The 22,982-nt window shown below is 37.9% G+C and overlaps 2 protein-coding genes across 2 annotated transcripts in view; one reads left to right on the top strand and one right to left on the bottom strand.

The window, feature by feature from the left end:
- Positions 1-17,764, bottom strand: LOC101846272 (gamma-soluble NSF attachment protein). Its single transcript, XM_005093202.3, has 10 exons — positions 17,660-17,764; positions 14,171-14,238; positions 13,521-13,605; positions 11,209-11,226; positions 10,358-10,498; positions 9,643-9,709; positions 7,928-7,998; positions 6,237-6,395; positions 4,920-5,049; positions 1-4,276 (listed from the first exon to the last, which is right to left on the bottom strand). The coding sequence occupies exons 1-10, from the start codon at positions 17,722-17,724 to the stop codon at positions 4,103-4,105; spliced, it is 978 nt and encodes a 325-aa protein (XP_005093259.1). The 5' UTR covers positions 17,725-17,764; the 3' UTR covers positions 1-4,102.
- A 1,367-nt stretch (positions 17,765-19,131) lies between these two features.
- Positions 19,132-22,982, top strand: part of LOC101858392 (probable leucine--tRNA ligase, mitochondrial) — a gene marked incomplete in the record, with an annotated part of 37,317 nt that continues 33,466 nt past the window's right edge. The window contains 4 exon segments of the mRNA XM_013079683.2: positions 19,132-19,272; positions 20,347-20,502; positions 22,244-22,351; positions 22,629-22,757. Coding sequence (XP_012935137.1) covers positions 20,398-20,502; positions 22,244-22,351; positions 22,629-22,757 — 342 coding nt within the window.

Genomic DNA, 22,982 nt, shown 5'->3' with positions numbered 1-22,982 from the left:
TATATCAATTCAATTGTTTAATCAAGTGACAGGTAAGAAGCGTTGTGGACTAAAAGCGCTCCTTTTGACAATAAGCACAGCTGACAAGACATTTAGTCAAGACAAATGAAAATGATCAGTAGAATGACCATTACACACAAGGTATACTTACTTAAGACAATCAGTATTGACAAAGGACAGTTAAATGAGTATCCTATGAGAAAACTATGAGCTTTTATTTATCTACCACAGAGACAAACTAGAAAAAGTTAACATTCAAACATGACTCTGAATTGACAATGATATTATAAAAAGGGAAGAAGTGGACCCAGATAAAAGTTCATGGAGGGACAAAATCATTTGCTTCATCCCACATCTTGTGTCCTTAAACAAGATCTCACAGAGATAATAAACACTATGGATAAATTTCATGAAAATATGTTAAAACAAATTGTTTACTCTCTCACAAGTTACGTTTCAAAATAGGACAAATAGTAGTAAGAAACTGGTATTATTAAGCATGTCAGCAATTTGTAACTAGAAACAGAGTACCAAAAGATGAGAAGCATGCACTAATATTCAACATTTAGGTTATGCAAGTTTCTACGATAGGAACATTGGACATAAAGTCATAAAGAATACTTTAGCCGGCTGTTATTACACTAAACACCGGTGTAATGACACTTACAAAGTACGCAGTAAAAAAAAAATCTGGAACTCACTCACCACCATTACCACACCCGTATCGGCCATAACGGCCGGCAGCTCACTACCATGACCACAAAAGGTGATAGATCTAGACCTAAAAAAATGTCTGAATAAAATTTCTTCTGGATCTACTTCAAACATCCCATTAAATTTTAAAAAATCAGAATTGTAACAGTTAGAGACAGCCTGCGACCAGTCACAGTGCATCTGCACAATATCATATGACATCATTAGCTATTCATCAACATCCCTAACTCTGTTACTCTGGCAATAATAAGCTAACCAGTGTGCTAATTTTTTGTTGTTATATGTTTCTGTGTATTTGTATAGCATTTTTATGACAGAAATAGCAATACACTCACAAAGAACAGCAGAAATATTGTGCTTGGTTGGATAGGAAGTTAAAAAAAAAAAGTTTTGGCACCCAAAATTGTCATTTTTTAAACATCTGCAAATTGTAAAACAAGAACAAAATGACATAGACTTATACTTAAGTCTTTCTGTTCTGTAGAGATCAACATTTATTGTAGATTTCAGTTTCAGTACTGTAACATTATAGTTGATTTTTTTGGGGGGGTAAAAGACCTGACATGAAATGGTCTAATCTGAGTCAGGACTCCTCCAGTGAGTGAGATTAAAATAGTTATCAAATTAAAATCTTCATATATGAAAGAGGAAAAATTGACATAGAATGTTCATAAGAAAGAGGTACAATTTTCTCTGAAACATTTTCAAAAAGTTCAATCATCCTTGCGCAACAATTTCATCAAAAGAGAAGAGGAGCAGCTGACAGAGTAGAGCCCACAAACTGATGTAGATTTTCCGAAACCAATGTCACTATGTCGTAAAATAATATTAAGTAATAAGAATTTGATCATTGCATTCATCACACTCACAGGCAACTGGCCAGAGATTGGTATAGAAAGAAAAATCACAACGATCTTGAAATACATACAGTAGAGTCCACGAATCTCGAACATGAAAATCACCAATTCTCGGGTATCTCGAACATAATGCTCGGTCCTGTTTCAGTCCCTATAATTTCTTTGTATTGACTTCACATAGTTCCCGAACACTCGGGACACCCAAATCTTGAACAAAACCAATTCGCATTCTCAACTTAAGACCCGGCTTTACAGCCTTATTGGCCGTGGGAACGCGTTACTTTGTAATAGTTATAATAGTCAAAACCTGGTCCTTGTCTCACCAAGCCGGGGGGGGGGGGGGGGTGTGCGTGCGTGTGTGTGCGGCCTGGCACAGGAAAGGGGTTGGGGAGTGATGTTGAAAGCACTGCATTACTGGTTCACCACGTGTGCAATCATGCTGTAGGACGCGTGCGGTGCAAATGGCAAGAGGCGTAACTTTCTGTAAGCCAATGAAATGAGAGGAAAGGAATGACTTAGAAGTCGACTGTGCACACGTGAGATTTTCTGCTTTCCACTTTCATTCATCTTCTGGCTTTCGCACAGTCAAAACACGTTCATCAAGGGAACTAACAACGTTAATTGTTTTAATGTTCTTTTTCACCTCCATTGATTTTCTTTCTATTTCTTTGTATTTGGGGCTTTCATGGACCTGACGAATTACGGAAATCTTGAACACTATTTCCAATCCCCAACGAATTCGAGTTACCCGTGTTTGACAAGTCTTAAATCAGCAATGGCCACCAAGGTCCATTTTCCAGTACACTTACTTCATACTGTATATTTTCCCAAAAGTTCTTTTGCTAATCTACTCATAACTTACCAAAATCTAGTAATAGCCTTTTAAGACTTCTGGATTAGAAAAAAGACTACAGAAAAACTTATAACAAAACATAAAGGACAGGCACATTTCTGATAACAAATTCATGTTTATGTATTCAACCTCAAGAATGAAAACACCCATGGAATGGAAAGCAGGAGTGCACATATAACAGAACATAAAGAGCCTTTCATGGCTAAGCATTGAGCTTGGATCTAAGATATATTGCAGACTTTTTGGCATCAAGATTGGCAAATGTTAGTTAGTGTCTTCAATCAATAAGGAAAAACCTGAGAGCTGACTTCTTTTTTCTGACAAAGATGACAATTAATAAATAAAACAATAGGAAGTTTGGAACATGGCAAAATGGTGATACTAGGCTATAGTTTTAAAAAAAACAACCTGTGAATCTAAATAGTAAATACATACATGTAGAATTGGGATCAAAATTTAAAAGCAAAGTCACACAAAAAAGTTTTATTACAACCAACCTACAAAACGAGGCCCTCATCATACATTTTCATTTCACTCATATCACAGTTTAAATAATATGATAGCATAATCCAGTCTAGAGCATTTACATCCCCTCAGCCACTCTCACTCCACTCACACTTGTACACACAAGCATACACATGCCCAGATATTCATTAAACACAGGCATCTGGTACGTCCATCCCCATTTCAAATACACACACATACATACGCACACACACACACATACATACATACACACACACACACACATATATATACATACCAGAACTTATTAATGTAAAAGCAAAAGCAGCCCTGAACAAACCAACATTACTATTTAATACTATGGTATATTTGCAAATGTTCAAATTGCTCTGCAGACTACAGCTATTGTGTGAATTAGCTGTAACAGTCAGGACCAAAGTTTATTTAAAGTGGAATTTTTGTGTGCCCAGGTCTGCATCCTGTATTCTTGTTCAGGTCAGACATGAGAAATGCCTATCGTAACTATCACAGAAAAAGAATAAAAAATCGGAACCCTCGACTGATCTATCAGTAACACAGTACTGGCTCGCAAAACAACAAGAGAACTTCCAAATTGAGATGAAATCCTAGCCACTTTTTACCTAACCACAATTCTTTCACCTTACTTTACTTTTGCTTTTCCCATCCAGCGGCCATCTGGGTTCTAGCCTTTTGGCCTATTCTTAAACAACTTTATTAAGGCATTAGACAGCAAATGAGCTTGAAGAGAAGCTTTCTGATTTCCCATTATAAAAATGAAACATTATGGTACCTTAAGGTCAACACAGAGTGGTTGTTCAGTGCAGTATTTCTTCATGAGCGATATCTATCAGGACTGATGCAAACAACACAAAACTTAAGAATGTAAAAGCTAAGAAGCCTTGAACAAACCAGCATTATTATGGCATTTGCAAGTGTACTCTTGGTATGACAACATTAATGCACATATTTGCGAGGCTTATTTTAGGCTTCTTTCACCGAAATGAACCTTCTTGTATTTCAAGAACAATCAAAGAAATAATTGCTAAAGTAGACTGAGCTCATCTCTGACCTAGTCCACACACTGCAGCCCCTTAAAATTTGACTTCCAATTCCTTGCAAAAATTCTATTATTAAAAAGACTGAAAGAACGTTGTAAAGTTACACCAAAAAAAAAAAAACAACAACAAAAAAATCAGCAAAGATCAGAAGGTAAGCCCTCCTCTTCCTCTTCATCATCATCGTCGACTTTGTCAATATCCTCCTTATCATCCTCATCTCCTGGCTGACTGTAGCTACTTGTGGTAGCATTTGATCGTGACGTTGTGATGCCCCCAGGGAACTTTAAGTCTCTTGCTAGACGGGCAAACTGAGGGAAGAACAATTACACATTACTGAAATAAGCTATGTTAAGACAAAAATGTTGAGCATGTCTTAGGCACAGTCTGCAAAAAAAACCTGACTAAATCTTAAGTGTGACTATTTGAAGAGGGCAAGCTGTTGGTGGGCACTCTGCTGTAGTCAACTCCCATTTTTATTTTCTAGTTTTAAGTAACTTTGTCCTTATCTGTTTCTTGTAAAATATGTGGACGACTGCGTCTACTCAGCATAAACTTTAACTCAATTAATACTAAATAGCAGCTAACTTGTAACCTGATGATTGCACATCTAAAGGGAAAACATCAATCACTGACAGAATCTGCAATAGAGCTTATTATTACTTTGAGAGATACCACTAGCACTGCAGATGATTTCAGGTACAGTAACTTAACAATGGCTACGAAAGGATAAAACTACTGTACCCTTGAGGTAGAAAAAAAAAATTGTGCAATAAAACAAACGAGTTGATTTCTAAATGACATCTCATATTATCAAAATACAATGAAAACAGACAAGCATAATATGAATAGCGCAACTCTTGACACACAACACTGCTGCATAGGATTTGACAATTCACAAATTGAATATTCCATAAAAGAAAATTCTAGGACTGTAAAAAGTATCATTCCTACCATGTTGTCTAAGTACTTGAAAATTGGCTTGGCCAAAGTTGCTTGCCCTTCCTCTTCATCCCCATCATCATATGCTCTCAGTAAGTCTTCAAGGGCTCCTGCTTCTTCGCTAGCACCGAATTCGGGATAACTGAAAAATAAATATGAGTACCAGAGATGATGCCACCTAAGGACTAACAAGGATTTTCATTTCAAAGCACTCATTGCGAAGCACCACAAAATACATGTAATAGTAGATATATATATATATACAAAAAGATAATGAAAAATGAATATACATCCCCTTCCTCCTTTTCAATACTCCTAGAATAATTTTCATTAATAAGTCTCAAAACACTGCAGTTTCTTGTGTTTGAAAAGCCTTTCATTTTGCCACGTTAATTTGTTCATGAAAGGCCAGGGTGCATAAATCAATAAAAACCTTTTTCCAAAATCTAGACCTTCCCAAACCTCACTCCTTTCTGTCTTCATTATCAGCTGTTTGGCAGGGTCTCAAAGATAACAAAACTGAGTGTTGTGTACAAGGTATATAGGCTACTCTTTCTAACACAGAGCCCTTTGATGCCTTGTAATTCAAGCTGTAAATAGGTGACTTGTTTCCATTCACAAGGACAAACAGTGAACGCCCACAGGTATGACTTCAACTACTCTAGAACTAGAACAGTACCAGAAATTCCAAACATCTGTTCCAACTTTTCTAAAGAATGGAGTGGTCAACAGTGTCAATTCCTGCGCTTAAGTCTAACATTGTGATAATTGAAACACAACCTACATCTGCCGCTCATAGGAGATCAACATGGATATTAACATGGCAATAGGCAAAAAACTTATGGACTTGTGATCTGGACAAACTCCTTTCTCTCTTTTTATACTTATGCTAAGGAGAGATCAATCACAAGTGGAGGTCAGTATTAAACACAGCTGGGTGGGCTTCAATGAGTAATAATCTTGATGAATTTGTCTCAATAAAAGGTTAAATCACACATTCTCAAAAAAAAGCATACGCACAGAATACGCAGACAAGAAGAAACTTTTTGAAAAAGGAACTTCTTGAAAGCTTATGTCTGCCCGTCTTGCTTTTGTTCCGCACCGAAACAACCCTTATTGTGTCGAGGTGCTTCTCTTTACTCAAAAACAAATACATGTAGAAGGAGTTGAAATGAGGATAACAGTATACCTCATAATGTCTTTTGTATGCTTGCCACCCAAGATCACAACAAAATTTTTCTTCTAAAAAAATAAAGGGTAAACTAAAGCACACACAAACAAAATTGAGCTAGTTTGATATAAAAGTCTACTTAAAACATTAACCCTTACCTTAAAGAGCTTCTAAAGAACTGATCAGCAGCAACATAGTCTTCCTGGGTCAAATAGAGAAGAATGATACCCATTGCAACTTTTTTAATGTACGTGTAATTTTCAGCTTCCAACCAGTACTTGATCTCTTGTTGCAAAGATTTGATGGCCTCTTCATATCTGTAATACAGTAAAAATGAAAACTGACTGAAAACAAGAAATAGCATTTATGATCATGCTTTTTATTTCTTTCCCAGAAAAAAAAAACCCCCATTGAAAAAAAGAGTTAAGATATCACAAATCTTAGTTCATTACAGCAATGAACTAAATGCATGTGATATTCTTCAAACTGATACAGCAGTATGAAGGGTCCCGATTCGGCAAACGGCCTGCACCAACGCGCGCTTTGCATAGAGCTCTAAATCTTATCAAAATTTTGAAATTTGCTTCCAAGTTTTTGTCCTTTGGTGGTGCCTCCCCTCCCGAGTGTATTTTTAAAAAAAATCCCCTCCTCCATTCCGTAGTCCTATATTTCATATTTTGCAACGCTCTGACTTTGAAAGAACTTTGGCGACCCCCCAAAAACGACAGTACTCACAAGATGCCGCACTAATTATTTGTGATACGAACGCATGCAGGTTCACTGACCGGTCACGATGGCGAGCCCCACAATCTAAAAATCTGACGACGCTTGTATTTTCTTTTTCTTTTTTTCCCACAAGTGACAGCACAGTGACGAGTCCGAGTACTGATTACATTTTATTTGCACGGCGACACAGCATTTACACTGCACAACTTGCATGTCACAAATGTAGCGTTACCACTTGCATGTCACAAATGTGGCATTACCAGTCTATCGCTGGCAAATTTCTGGGTGGTAATGAAAGCGAAAACAGATCTTGATTTTCCCAATCAAGCCTCGGTGTCACATACACTTCCACCTACCGCCATAGCCGCCTGTTCGCGTGAAGGTGAAACGTACTCTCCGACGCGGAAAAGCTGAACGAATATAATATCACAATCGCGACCGTCAAAAATGAACTAATTGACCTTATCGGACTCGGTTTTCAAATATTCGAAGTCTGTGAAACTGATACTATTTTGACAAAAAATGGGACTTGGTAATCGCTGACTACCGTGCCAGGGCTCTTCACTGAAAACTCTTGCTGGCTTCATCACTCTGTACACAGGTTAATTTACGACCGTTTACCAAATGACAAATGTTCACTACCTTCACGGCACATTTACTACAATTTATGATCTTTACGACCAGGGTGCCTAATTTACGACTTTTTTACGACTTCACGACATAGCTGGACACCCTGAGTGTGACTATGCATTCTCTGTATTTTAAAGTATGGGTACCAAAGTCATTTCCTTGCAGAGCCAATTATTGAAAATTAACTTATTATTTACTACAGACATAGTAAAAAATCTGTGGTCAGATGTTAGACTCTGACAAACACCATTTTTTAGATGGCATTTGCCCGAGTCTTGCATCCAGCCAACAAAAGAGAAATGTGCTGCGATTGAGAGTAACCATTAAAATGAATGATTAGACACCAGAAAGTTACCCTGAATGACCTAGAAAACTAAAGTACATAGACATGTGACTTAAAAATAAATACTCAATCTCCTTCTGAATTCATTGCAACAAAACCTGCACCCTTATTTATTTAATCCAAACAGGTACACATAAGCTAGACTCTCACTTGAAACACTTGACCTGAAGTCGTCCAGCTTTGCCGATGTACTCAGCACTCTGTCTTGGTCTGCTTTCAATCTGAAGTTGGGAAATAAAAATCCAAAATACTAATTCATAAACAGTACATAGAGGAAATAAACTAGGTTCCATTAGATGTATTAGATACCTGAATAACAACAAGTAACAACCAAGTTAATCTCGCATTTTCAAACTGCTAGTTTAAGTTTTAGTAAGAGTTTTACGGCACTTGCAACAAAATAAGGTCATATAAGTGCTGAAGATTAGAGGTGCTACAAGAGGGTAATTAAGTATAAAAAGGAAGGAGAGATCAGGATGATGGACGTTTGAAAAGAAAAAAAGAGCAAACCACACCAGAGCACCTGCCAACCACGCACTTCCAACTGCAGTTTCTCACTTTTCACGTGCAAGTAACATTGAACATGAGAAAAAGCATAGTAGTTCTATCTTCTGAGCAACTAATTACATGGTATACCCTCCCCAGAAACCAGATTGAGGTCCTTAAAAATGAAGAGTGTGTGTTATGTGAGGGGTACATATAGTTGGGTATATATATGTGTGTTTTATACATCTGTAATTCAAGTTAACAGATATAACGTAGCATAAGAGATATTGAAGAAAATTAAAGAAGTTAACTTTGATGGTATAAAGTCCAGAAATTAAAATCACTGCGGTCATGAAAAAATGATCTTTATTATTATTGTCATTATAAGAAATAAAAGTAAACAGATGAGAAAATCTTTAAACATACACTGTAGTCTATCTGTCATTCTCTACAACAAATCTTATTTTTCCATTTGTCTCACATTTTATTCTACTTTGACAGGTAAATATCTCTTCAAAATAAACTACAGTCCAACCTGCCATGACAGCCACCGGTACAAACGGTCACTTTCCATTTCCTCCCTGGCGATTCATCTATATAATTTCACTGTGTAAAACGGGCACCTGTCCAATGCGCTGCGGCCACCAAATTTTATCACACAAACCTTATCACACCAAAGAATAACAACTGTCTTAGACAGCCACCCCTCTCATCACCCGACGTTTTGTCATAAATTATGCATTGGCCGACGTTGTGGACAAGCTGCCATAAACTAATCCCCTGTCAATGTTGTTAGACAGTCCCTCCATCCGATCATGTTGCGTAGGCCCCTCCCATTGTTGACCAATAGGTAACCATAAATTTTCAGCAGCTGGTGCGTTAAGCATGTGATCCCTCATAACCCATAAGCTCAGCCCACAACTTCTACACAAACCGTAAGTGAGGTGACCGGTCACTGCTTACCCGTAGATAACCAAGTAACAATGGACGTCTACATAAATTTGGGACAGAAGCGTCACTCGTTCTTCAAGTGGTGGAGACCCATGTGTTTGTTTCAACATGGCAGTCGGTCTTCCTCATCTGACACATTTCGTTTTATTGTCACCCTTGCACAAAATGAGCAACAAAATTAAAAAGCTAACAAAAAACAAACCAACAAAAACAACAATAACAATGCGGCTACCTTCGGTTGGAATCTCAGAAGGGAATAGTTTGCTTTTTTCAGTTTGATCAATCCTGCCTAAGATGGACACCTGTTCAACACGGCTACTTTTCTCCTTGACAATGGGTGGCTGTCTTACACAGGTTCGACTGTATCTTTAAACATTGTTACCTCTAAAAAAGTAAAGCAGTGAGATAAGAAGGAGATGTACACATACCTCAGCAACATCAGCAGCTTTGGTGTACAAATGAATTGCTTTCTCAGGTTTTTCTAGTTCGACCATCCTGTGAAAAAAAAATGTTAAAAAAAAAAAAAATGACTTTGGGCCAACATCTACATCAAACTTTGCCCTGCAACCAATTACCTTACAATACAACAGAAGCATCCAAAAATAATTCGTAATTCATTCTTCCTGCATTAAGGATGGTAGAGTGAATAATTCTACCCTCAGTCATTGTATTCTAAAAAGACGCAAAAACAAGACAGGATATGACAGTTAACCTCTTATTTTTCAAAACAAGTAGCAACCTATAGAAATGTGACAAGTCATTATATTCTAAAAAAGACGCAAAAACAAGACAGGATATGACAGTTAACCTCTCATATTTCAAAACAAGTAGCAACCTATAGAAATGTGACAAGTCATTATATTCTAAAAAAGACGCAAAAACAAGACAGGATATGACAGTTAACCTCTCATATTTCAAAACAAGTAGCAACCTATAGAAATGTGACAAGTCGTTATATTCTAAAAAGACGCAAAAACAAGACAGGATATGACAGTTAACCTCTCATATTTCAAAACAAGTAGCAACCTATAGAAATGTGACAAGGCAATGACACTTATTTCTAAACTATACAAAAAAAGAGTTCCCATATGATGGAGTGGCTCATCATAGTGTCCCATTCTATATGGCTGGATCATCACTCACTTCGCAGCTTTGTCGAGGCAGAGGGCAGCTGTATCTGGTGTTCCATGCTCCTGAAACATCAAAGCTGCTAACTCCATCCAATGAACAGCTTCATCAAACTCTTTGTTCTCTTTACACAACAAGCCAGCCTGTTCAAAAGCTCTGTAAAAGAAAGTAAACATACAATATATTGGGCACAGCTTTGTTCAGTCATCTCAACTGCATTTCATGTTGAAATTGAAATCATACAAAAAAGATTGTCAGCATATTGCTAGTTACAGACTTTTGATTCTACTTTGAATTCTCAAGGAGAGTTCAAAGCCTAATACATTCAAACTGGGCTAAAAAAAAAAATCCCATGTATGAATTCTAGCAGTAATGGAACAATCAACACTGTAAAGTCGTAGAACTGACAAGCAGCACAAAACAATACAAAGGAAAAGAAATAACAAGGGAAACCACATCACAGCTGGCATACACCTCAAGTCATACTAGAGCAGGATGAGATGTTAAAAAAGAAAGATGAAGACAATAAAGGAGTAAAAAAAAACCCAATTACTAGTCCTGTCCCTCAATCAAAGACTGAATGCATATAGACTAGTGGACATTATCTGGGCTGTGTATATTCTCTACCAGTAAGTTACACGCGATTTAAAGGTGAAATACCTAAATGAAAAATTTGCAAGGGCCCTCTGATATATTTTTTACCGGAAATTTCTTCCTCAATACCCTGACATCATCTTACCTTGAGTGTACATGCATGGCTTTAGGTCATAAGGAAGTATAATTCCCAAATTGACAATAGTAAAATTAAATTTTGGTGGGTTAAAACTGCAAATACATTTAATATCATTTAAGGTAAAGATACTTACTTCGCAGCATGAAATGGTCTGTACACAGTTAAGGATCATATAGGTTTAGGTTTAGTAAGAGTTTTACGGCACTTGCAACTCAGGATCAGGAAGATAGATGTTTGGTAGGAAAACCAAGAAGGAGCAAACCACACCAGAGCATCCGCCAACCACCCACAAGAATCATATATACTCCAAATGTTTACATGAGAAGAACATGACATATTATATACGTAATACAGAAAACTGCACACAGAAAAATGAGAGGAACAAACAGGAACATTATCCCATTCCCAAGTATTGACATTTGAAATAAAGGGAAGGCGCTTTCATCGAATGATTAAACAACTGGGGATTCAGTTCTATAAATAAGCATGCTCTTCTCTTTTTGCATCCACATTTATCTAAGATAAGTCTGAACCAAATGTGAGAAATTCTCCACCGCGATTGAAAGGGAAGACTACTAACAAACAACAAACAAAAGCAAAAAAAAAAAAAAAAAAAAAAAAAAAAAAAAAAAAAAAAAAAGACAAATTCAACAGCTGTGAACCCCTTCAAAAAAACAAAACAAAAGGCAACAACCCCCCCCCCCCAGAAAAAAAAGAACAAAAAACCCAAACCCAAACAACAAATAATCAAACGAACTCTCCCCACCAAAAAAAATACAACAAACAAAACAAAAAGCATAAACAACAGCAACTTTAACAAGCAACAGAAGACACCACCACTGAGAAACTGGTACAAGCAGGGTGACTGCCAACCCGACTTCTCAGCTTTCCAGGGGGGGCGCATCCATTTTTCAGGGGCGTGTTACATAACAATGACAGCACGAGCTCCATAATTTATACACACACACGCATGTAGGTACATTATATCCTGTCAACAACATGTCGGTGTGGCACTGGGGTACTGTGTGACTCAGGTATTTCAGTCTGTTCTTACTTATTTTTATTTTCCCCTAATTATATTCACCTAGGCCTACATAAATATAAAAATGAATCTTGTTTTGAGCCTGAGAAAAGGCCTAGAACCAGAATATCGACTGTCAAGAACCAGTTTGGGTGTCAAGATAAAAATTATTGTTCAAACTCAAAAGTAGAGTAATAGCTTGAATGGCTCAAGTAGACCTCTTCAGTGTGAGAGTTGTAAGAAACATGGGAGGGCAAGAAGCAGTGACACTGAAAATCTGCGAATCTTGAACAGAAAGCTATAATATAAATATACACAATACATGTAATTTACTATCATCTATCCAATGAAACAGGAACCCTCTAGTTAAAAAACACGGCTTACAAGGTATGAGTATGATGGATCCCGATTCCATACTCAGGCCTGCACCATCATGCACTTTGCAGAGCTCAAGTAGTAACCAACATTCTTTATACCAAGTAGCTTCCAAGTTTTTGTCATCCGGTGTTGCCTTCAACACCATCTTCCCTCCCCCAAATGTATCTTTAAAAAAAAATCAATAGGCTGGAGTCCTATACTTCACAGTGCTAAGACTTTGAAAGAACTTTGGGGACCCCAACCATCACCGGTACTCACAATGTGCTGCGAATGCACAGGTTCACTGACCGGTCACGATGGCGAGCCCGACAAGACGCTTGTATAACTTTCTTTTCTTTCTTTCTTATTTTTTTCACAAGTGACGGCACAGGACAAATATTGATTTAATTTCTAGGCAACACAGCATTTGTAATGCAAAACCTGCAGGTTAAAAATGTTGTGTTATCAGACTACTACAGGCAAATTTCTGGGTGGTAATGAAAGCAGATCTTGATTTTCCCGATCGACCTTCGATATCACACACACTTCCGCTTGCTACCATCGCCACCTGTTCACGTGAAACGTGCTCTCAGACCGGGAGAAGTTGAACAAATATCACAATCGCGACCGGCAAAAATGAACCCAAGGACGTTATTGGATTTGGCTTTTAAATCTTCGAGAGCTTTTATGTATTTTTGCGGGGGAAATTTACAGATTTCCTCAAATTCACGGGGCATTCCTGAGACTCGCCGTTTTTTTTCAAAGTCCCAGGGGATTCCTGGGGCTTGGCAGTCACAAGAAAGAGGGCCTCCTTGGGATTGTTCTCTAAATCATTGACAGCTAAATTAATTGAGAAGACATTTTTTTATCAAACCATCATTTGGAAAGATTTTATTTACACAGTAACATGAGACAGGATGAACTTTTGTGAGGACGAGAGCATTATTAAATGAGAAGGACAAGTTACAAAAGCCAAGGGAATAAATGGAGAAAAAATGTACACAAATCAAATAAAGAAATAAAGGAGCAAACCAACTGAGAAACTGAATGTAATGAGAAAAGGATACGAGTTCATTGCTTTTTGGAGATCTGCAGCCTTGATGTAGGCTTCCTTGGCTTGATCTAATGCTTTGGCATTTCTGAAAGCTGTGGCTAGAAAATGGAAGATGGAAGAAGAAAAAAAGTTTGATTAACATGAAGTGAGGAGAATGAAAAGCGACAAAACAATGATATTCAAGAAAGCATCACAATTTGTTTACATATTGGTTACGTAAAATTGAATCTATCTGGTTACACAGTAATTCATAAAACACAAAATATAAATATTTATTTTTAGAGAAATATATTTTTTATTTCAAATTAAATCAATAGCAGAATTTGAGACATCTGCAGAATTTGTAAGACAAAAGTTTTCCAGCCCATTAAAATTTTATCACTCTCAGAACATAAAAATCCATTTATCCACCTTCTCAGATCATCCTCAATGAAAAATACAAGAAAAGCAACATTGGGGGACACCTAGAAACTTCTAGGTTCTATCACGTCTATGATCCATCACAGTAACTTTCTAGATGTTGTAAAAGTGAGTCACTAAATTGCTGTCCTCCATGACTCTAGCACACATGGCATGCAGGTTTTCCATTTGTGTGATTAGAAATCTCTCTCCCAAATGGTTTTATCCATACATCATTACACAGATCTTCCAAGGTCAACTTACCAGCTTTCACGTACTCTGCAGCAGCACCTTCTTGGTCGGCCTTCCATTTGAATAGTGAGGTTTTCATACTACATAGAAATAAATAAAAGTAAAGTAGTTAACAACTTGAAATCAATGAAAACATCATAATAATAATAATAATAATAATAATTGCATTTTCATATATAGAGCATCCAAGCTCTACAGCATGCTCTATGCGCTTTACAATCATTATTACACCAGCAGACCCAGGAACACTCAAAAATTTCTTGGCCTCTCAGGAAGTATACAGTCCAAGCTGCGGATTGCAAGTGCTCAAACTGACAAGATCTTTTGCTCTCTGTAGCCATTACCCTGTCCCTGCAGAATAATGCAAATTTTGATGACCATATTGTGCAAAACAAATACAAAATTATGCCAAAAATTATGCAAGTTACCATAACGCCATTCACAACATGTTTTGCACTTTCAGAAGAATTAAAAACAGAACATATCAGTATCAGTAATTTTTTGTGTATTTGGACAGAAAACAATACACATCAGTCAGAACCCCCCCCCCCTTCCCCCAAATATAATCTCTGTAACTTTCAGCTGTTCTCTTGCCTTCCACTGTCTCTCTACGTGGAATGTATATTATCATTAGTTAAATGTTAAAATCAGACAACATACATAATATGACATGATTGGATAGCAATGCCAATGAAAATTTAATTTTTCACTTTAGCCCTTTTTTATTTGGTACCTAAGAAAGAATTTTCAATTCTAAGAATTATGCTTCTTGAATTTTAAGAATCGGTTCATAAATAAAAAAAGTAATGGGGTTGTAAAGGTCGGCAAAATATGGATGACCCACATATAGGAAAATACTCCTAAAAAGTGGACCACGCAGTAGCAGATTCTGTAAGAAAATCGACGATATCTCGGGAACTAATCAGAGTGTTAGAGAGAAACTTGGCTACCCGATGTGTTTTGGGGTGTAGAAATCATTTATGCAGTGAGATTTACTACCCATTTCGTAGTTATTTTGTTATAATTAAAATTTTGGTGTATATATTACGATTTTGCAAAAAAGGGGTGTCGGGATGAGTCCATTTTGTCTATAGCATCATATATCACAACATGGGATCTTTAAGAATACATGTCGGCAGCGTGACTACATAATTGCAAAGCTTTTTATGATGACTTTAGACCATGCCAACCACAAAAGATGAGTTTTAATTCAATCAAGCATGCCATACAATTAAAAATTCTTTTTCCCGTTGAGACGCGAACATCCCGAGACGAGATAACCTCGTCTCGGAATACCCCCATTGCGATGTTACAGGGGAACAGAGAGAAAAACAACTGGAAGCGAGCACCCACCATTGCCTTATTTCAAGTGACCAATGAACAGGCCTGGAATAGTCATGTGGGGATTTGTAGGATACATTTGCCGTGAGAGTGAGGGGAAAATGGCCGGTCTCCGTGCGAAGTCGCTTTGGATAGGGGGGTAGTCGTGCATTTATCAACGGGTCTAAACAACTACTTGACACAGAACGTTCAAATTTGAGAACACCATAGAGGATAGATAGATCTATTACAATCTCGGCGTTGAAATTCAAACTCCTTAGTTTTCGGTGTACCCGATACAAAAGTGTTCCCGACACCAAAAGTATAGGTTAATTTATGTGTACGAACTTCAACGTCCACATATCATTAGTTTGCCCTATTTTCTGATTGGCTGTCGAGTTTCATTCGGATTGGTTCGGAAATAGAGCAGACCGAGGTTGACAAAGTTAGTCACCTACGCTTCGACCGGATCTGCAAAATCACCCGCAAACCGGGACCAAATTTTCGCCGCGCGGGAAAGCCCGATTGGCATTGCTAGATTGGAAAAATCCATATTTCAAACCGTGATACAAACCTGTGAGTGAGAGAGGCAAACATGATTAGTAATCCAAAAGCGTACCACTATGCCACTAGGCTGTTGACACAAAGGGGTTAAAAAAATTCTTAAGAACCTACTCGAGTTAAGTGGGAGCGTAGATCACCTTTAAAAAGTACCAAAACGCAATTAATATTTTATCTCAAAGGATTTTGCCGAGGTTTTGTCGCAAAATTACCACAGCTGATGCGATCTGCTTAAAAAAAATAATTAAACAAAAGTAAATTTCTGAGTCGAGTCTACCTTAATTGCATAAAAGGGAGGACCTTCGTTGTTCGAGTTGCCACTGTGGACAAATGTGGATTTCTCCGTACCGGCCTTCCTTTATTTCGTTTTTTCGTGCGCCCGTGTCGCGGAAGGGGATGAAGAGATAAATTATACAAATAACGATTTCATTTTGCACACGTTTTGAACGGAAGAAAAAAAAAGAACCTAAAAAACGAATACCGTGGCAACCAATCGCGACCCCAGTGCTTTCTTGTTCTATCTCCATTCTACTCCTGCCCCTACCCCTAATGAACCCTACCACTACTCCTACCCCTAATTAACCCTACCCCAACCCCTGCTCCTAACCATACCACTACCCCTAATTAACCCCACCCCTGCCCCTAATCAACCCTACCACTACCCCTACCCCTGCCCCTACCCCACCCCTGCCCCTACCCCTGCCCTTAACCCAATCCTAACCCTAACTCTTAAATCTCAATCCTACCCTGTTTCATAGTAATCGTTCGTTACTGCTATAATAATAATATGTTTTATCGGAGGACTTGTCTTGATGAGAATTTGATTAGAAACCAACGAAAACCTGGCAAACCAGCACTCCCAAACGGCGGAAGTAAATAAAGTCTGCAGGGTTAACAATGGCTGCGCCTAGGCCTAGACGAAAGTCTACTAATCCTCGACTCAGATCTTCAAAACATTGAAAAGTGCCTAAAAATGCGTAAACTGCCGTAATTTAGATCTAGTCATTTTAATGTCATGACCAGGTGGTATAACAAGTGGCTTTCGCCACTTTCGGTCTTCCATCAATGATTTTGATGGCCGTTGAGTAAAAATCTATATTTTATAGAGGTCGCTCGTTACGGAAGTCCTCCCAATGCATCACATTTTATGCACACTAATGCGAGAAGTATCATGTATTTTTCCCCACTTTTTGGCAATGACTCATTGAACTACTAATCAACTATTTTAACTGTGCTATAAACTCCTAAAATACCTCAGTCTCAGGAGGTTGAGACACACAGGCAAAAGCAGAGTCTAGTCCCAATCCTCTGGTCCGGTATTCTTCAATCTTACCCTTTCCCTGGACAAAGGAGTAAGAAAAACAGATCGAAGGAACTCAGTCTGAGAGTCAGAAACTAATAGAGAGACAGAGTGGAGGTAGGCGTGTGATGTACGTCAGACAGTACAGAATGTTCGATGCCGACACTACTTCACTAGACAAGAATCTAGGCTACACAAGGCAAAGCTACTGACAAGTGGCTTGGGAACCAGTAAAAACAAAGTCTTCAGTATTGACCAGGTATCAAACATTTGCTCAACTCTGTAAAGTCAGTCATTAAAGAGGGTAGCTAAAAACAAACCATTTATCGGCAAGACGAAGATGTTCCAAGCCTTCGGCGATTTTCCTATCGCTCAAACTCGCCATCTTGGCAAGAATTAGAGGTGTGCGAGTAACGAGTCCAGGCTCGAGTACTCGAGTAATACATGCGGCGAGTCCAGACTCGAGTCACAAGTAAATTACTCGAGTAAGGACTCGAGTAAGGACTCGAGTCCAGACTCGAGTCTGTAGGGGGGGAAAACAGAGAAAAGGAGAAAAATTTTGTTTTTAAAAAAGTTAAGAATTGATAAAAGAAAAATTCTGATAAGCAATTTTTTAAAACTGAAGGAAAAGGAAAAAACCCCACCAAAAATACCCCTTCCCCAAAGGAAAAAACCGACCCCCCCCCCCCAGAAAAAAGCAAAAAGGAAACCACTGTTAGAAACCCACGATGACCAATCAAACTTCTTTCTTTTATTAAGTGCATTGTCTGAGGTTTGTGTACATTTTATTCTTACTGTTGTAACAAAGAATTATTTTTAAAAAATAAAAAAATAAGATAAGATAAGATGAAGACTACCTCTATTCTAGCTCAGTTGTTATACAGTTGTAAGCTTCTCACTCACCCGGGGTGAGAGAGCGAGCCTTTTGGCAATTCTCTTCATGTGTGCGTTTACCGTGATGTGATACCCAGTGTAAACCACAGAATTCTAGATCTACACTTTTTAAAAATTGAATTCTGTAGTGTAAACAAACGTTCCAGTCCTCATGTGTTAAAAACATGCAATTTTATCTGCGGGCATTGAAAGAGAGAGAGAGAGAGAGAAAGAGAGAGAGAGAGAGAGAGAGGAGTAGCCTAGATATAGCGAGAACTTCTGGGCAAAACAAAATGCCGATTAGGGTAGTTCGGCTCTATTCTAAAAGTGAAACAGCCGTAGCATCATTGTAGACCACCAAATTAGTTTTACTTTTGTGTTATAATATCATTTTTTTAAAAAGGGGTTTGTCTATTTAATCATCCTCACCGATAGGAAGTATTCAGAAATTAGGAACACCCGGTTTTGTTTCACAGCGGGTGAGAATAGCCAACACTGGCTAGTCTCACCCGGGGTGAGAGGTCGATCACATTTTTATTCTCACCTGGGGTGAGAATAGCCACTTCCTAAGATAAAATAAAATAAATACGGTATAAACAGCATATGTCTAGAATTGCCATAAGCCAACTCAAGCTCCCTCCTAGGAAGGCACTCTATTTTCTGTCCGATATTCAACAAAACCTTTTTTGAAACCCACTAAAATTCCCTTTCGGGATACTATTACTCGAGTAATAACTCGAGTCTTAAGAGCCGTGGGACTCGAGTAATTACTCGAGTAATTACTCGAGTCCAGAGCAGATACTCGAGTCTGGACTCGAATCTTAATATGCTGGACTCGCACACCTCTAGCAAGAATCTATTTCCGTTAATTTGTAAACACGCATTTCACCGAAGACAACCTCAGACGTCCTTCACCTGTCATTTTCCCCTTTTATTCGGCGCTTGGCTAGTTTCGATTTCCCTGCAAATCAACCGGTGTTGGGCGTTGGGTGTATTTTGCCTCGGTGTTACTCGAGGGGGCCTCATTTTTTTTCCAGCGAATCTATGGTGGTTCCTAAAGGTGCAGACATAGCTGTTCATATAAATAATAACGTATTGTCTCTATCATGATTTCTGCTTTTAGATCTAAAATCTGAGATTAGGAAGTAAACTATTACTAGATCTAGATCTAGATCTAGATTCTAGTTCTATTATACTGTGGTTGAGGATTTACGGGACAACTAAAAGTCAACTTTGTGTTTAAAATTACTTCTTTCCCTGCCCACTGTGGAAATCCTGATCAAATGTTACATCCAAATTGTCTATGTTTGTTTGTTTTTTCGTAAGAGTTTTTCGACATTTGCAACGCAATAAGGTCATATAAGTGCCCCCCCCCCAACGCAATAAGGTCATATAAGTAGTGTCAATTGCCACCGAGTGACGCGGTGGCAATTGACAAAAATTGACTTTTTGTCAATTGCCACCGAGTAAATTGGAGCTCTTTTGCGTTTGTGGGTAGATCTAGATCTAGCTTATTGACTTCTTATTGTGCTCGAGTGCTCGGTGTTGTGCGTTCGCCTCTCTCTCTCTCTGTGTGTTTGAGTGTGTGTGTGTGTGTGTTTTCCTGACCCCTGTCCCCCGATTTATGTTCCCCGATATAATGTGAATTTCTGCTTGAGTTTGTGTGCGTTTGTGACCTTCTAGGCCTACTTCTAGAATTGCCTGTGTTGGTTCTACACCAAAGTGTAGGCATAGCCTTGATCTAGATACGTCTCATTTAAAAACACGCCAAGTTGGTACCGTAGCTATAGACTAGATGCTCGTCCAATGAAATTAATTGAGAACAAATTGACCCATGGGACACACATTATGTATAATGCTAAAGATAGTGTTGTTTTCAGACTTGACACCGCTTCACTCGGTGGCAATTGACAAAAAGTCATTTTTTGTCAAATGTCAGCGCTTCACTCGGTGGCAATTGACACTACCAAAAAAATATTAGTGCTTTACACAACACAAATCGGTAAATATATACTTCAGTCCCCTATCCTATGTGTATAGTAGTATAGTATAAAAAAATAGGCAGAAAGCTTAACTTGAAATTGATTGCTATTGTCGCTTGATGTATTCTGATGTCTTTTGTTCTTGTTTTCAGGTTCTAGACACTTTTTACACACATTTTGCTGTTTGAGTGTGGAAGATAACAATGAAGCATCTGCTGAAATTGAAACCTTCAACTTCATGGTGCATGCTCAATCACCAGAGATTGTTGGGAAATGCGAGAACAATCTTCAGCAAAACTGGAATATGGGTACACTGTTTTTTCTACTGTTTTACAATTACAACAGTATGATATATCTTGTGTGGACATTTAATGTCAGAATTTCTTCACAGAGGTGTACATTTATATATTACAGGTGTTGACAGTCTCGGGTAACTGCACCTGTTACAAATTTAAATTTAAATTTTCAATCACTCTTTTATTGTTGTTATCAATGTAGCATTATAATGTGTTATCGATTTAAGTTTGTCATTATATTCTTACGTTTTTCCTGAGGAGGTATACTGTTTGGTAGAGAATGTCCGCTTGCAGAGAGTCAGTCGTGGAATTAGAAATATCTGGGTTTATCAAACCTTGTGATATCAGCTTGCTCTATCATGCTGTTATTAGTTTGATAAGAAATATTGTACACAGAGATAACATTTCATTTTTCATATATATGTATGAAATATGTGTCCTTTGTACACTCATAGAACTGAAAGGCTCAGTGCTGTTAACACTATTTTCACTTTTTTATGAGGAGACTCCTTGCTTTGAAATCTCTCCTGAAAATTGACTTGATTCAAGTAAGGAGTATGTAAGCATATATATTAAAAGGGATGTTCTTAGCGTTTCAATGCTCAAAGGTACAGTCAAAATTGTCTAAAGCGACTACCCTCTGTCTGGGAGAAATGTGGCCATCTGAGACAGGCGGCAATCTTTTGCTCAAAGAGGATCCAGGTTTTCTTGAACAAGTGTCGAAGAAAGTCAGGGTCACCGACGAGGAAGTGTTAAGGAAAACAAGACAGATCCCAGTCAGAGATGAGGTAGGAAGAAGGCGGTGGCGATGAATTGGACATGCTCTCAGGAAATCAGGCAGCTGCATAACAAAGAAAATGTTGGATTGGAATCCACAGGGTAAAAGTTCAAGGGGAAGACCAAGTGGAACCTGGAGAAGAAATACAGAAATTGATGTACAGAAAAGTGGGAAGACATGAAATAACATCAAGAGGCTAGCCCAGGATAGAGGAAAGCTAGCAGTACCAGTAGAGAGAAACATGAAGTGAAGGAAAGGGAAGCCTAGAGAAGGCCAGGGGTGGAGAAGAAAATGGAGATGAAAGCAGTTAACAGAACAGGATCTGCAGACCAGGAAAGTAGGTGAAAGGGGAAATTTCTGGAGAAGAACATTTTTTACCCGTCTCCGTCAGGTTTTGAACCAGGGACCTTTTGAATGAGAGGCGAACACTGTACTTCTAGACCACGAGAGCCCCTAGCGATTGGTTTATTCAAAGGACAACAATAACGACAAATGAATGGATTATGATGGCTCATCCACAGGGGTTGATAAATAATTTATGGCAACACATGGGGCAATGACGTATTTGTGTTGCCATCTTAGACAGGTTTTTGGGGCTGATGGTTGATAGAATATCGTGGCTGCAGCGGACAGGATATTATTTTAGACAGTGCCATTATATAGAAAAAAATGCGCAGGGGAAAATGGAAAACAGCAGTTTGTACAGGTGGTTATCTTATACAGGTGGCCATATGGGCAGGTTCAACTGTGCATGGGTATGGTGTTGGGTAACTTGCCGCTCCTTCTGGGATATAATATATGTATATTTTTGTAGATTTTAAAATTTTTTTTTTTGGACCTTTTGCCTTTAAACTGACAATTTTGTAGTTGATTGTCCTGGGTTCAGTGAATTTTACCAGTTTCCTACTGTGATTTTTATATAACTGTAAAGTGGAATTCTTCAAGACACCAAATTTGCTACCTTTTATGTTTCAGAATCCTCAATTGTCAGTGGACACCAGGCTTGAAATAGAGAAATACTGGCAACCATTGATTCGGGAACATGACAGACAGCAGGCAGAACTTGTTCAGTCTACACAGAATGTACGTTTTTCTGTTACAGAATCATGTATCAGTTCTTTCTTTTTTTCAGTTATCTACTTTTTAAAATCTATTTAAAAGCTTTTGGGTTTAAAGAATTTTTTCTGAAAAGGCTATTATAAAGTGAAGGCAAATGAATGGAAATCGTTTTTTTAGCATTAGAGATTACTCAGAATATAGAAAGTGACTGGTTTTATTTTAATAAGCATATTATATTACAAAATTTTGGGCTCACATTTTTTGTCTTTTAGTAACTTTCTTATTTGATACATTTCATCAGGAAGACAAAGAGACATTTTATGCCTTATCCATGTTCCCATACCCAAGTGGGAATCTTCATCTTGGTCATGTGCGGGTTTACACCATAAGTGATGTCATGGCTCGTTATCAGAGAGCTAAAGGAAAACAGGTATGTTTTTGTGGTTTTTATATATATATTTATCTGCTTGTAGAAATATTGATTAGAATCTGCTTTCGAGGTATTCAGCTGTTTTAAGAATTTTATTAGAAGAGTAAAGATAATTGTAATACTTTTCATTGTCCTTTTCAAACATAGATCTATATTATCTTATCTAGTTATGTCAGAGATGATACTTTTAAATCAGCAAATTTAGTGACATAAAGTTTAAAGAAA

The sequence above is a fragment of the Aplysia californica genome, unplaced genomic scaffold (genome assembly GCF_000002075.1).
Source record: "Aplysia californica isolate F4 #8 unplaced genomic scaffold, AplCal3.0 scaffold00060, whole genome shotgun sequence".
NCBI lineage: Eukaryota > Metazoa > Mollusca > Gastropoda > Aplysiida > Aplysiidae > Aplysia > Aplysia californica.
This window is presented reverse-complemented; position numbering and strand designations above follow the sequence as displayed.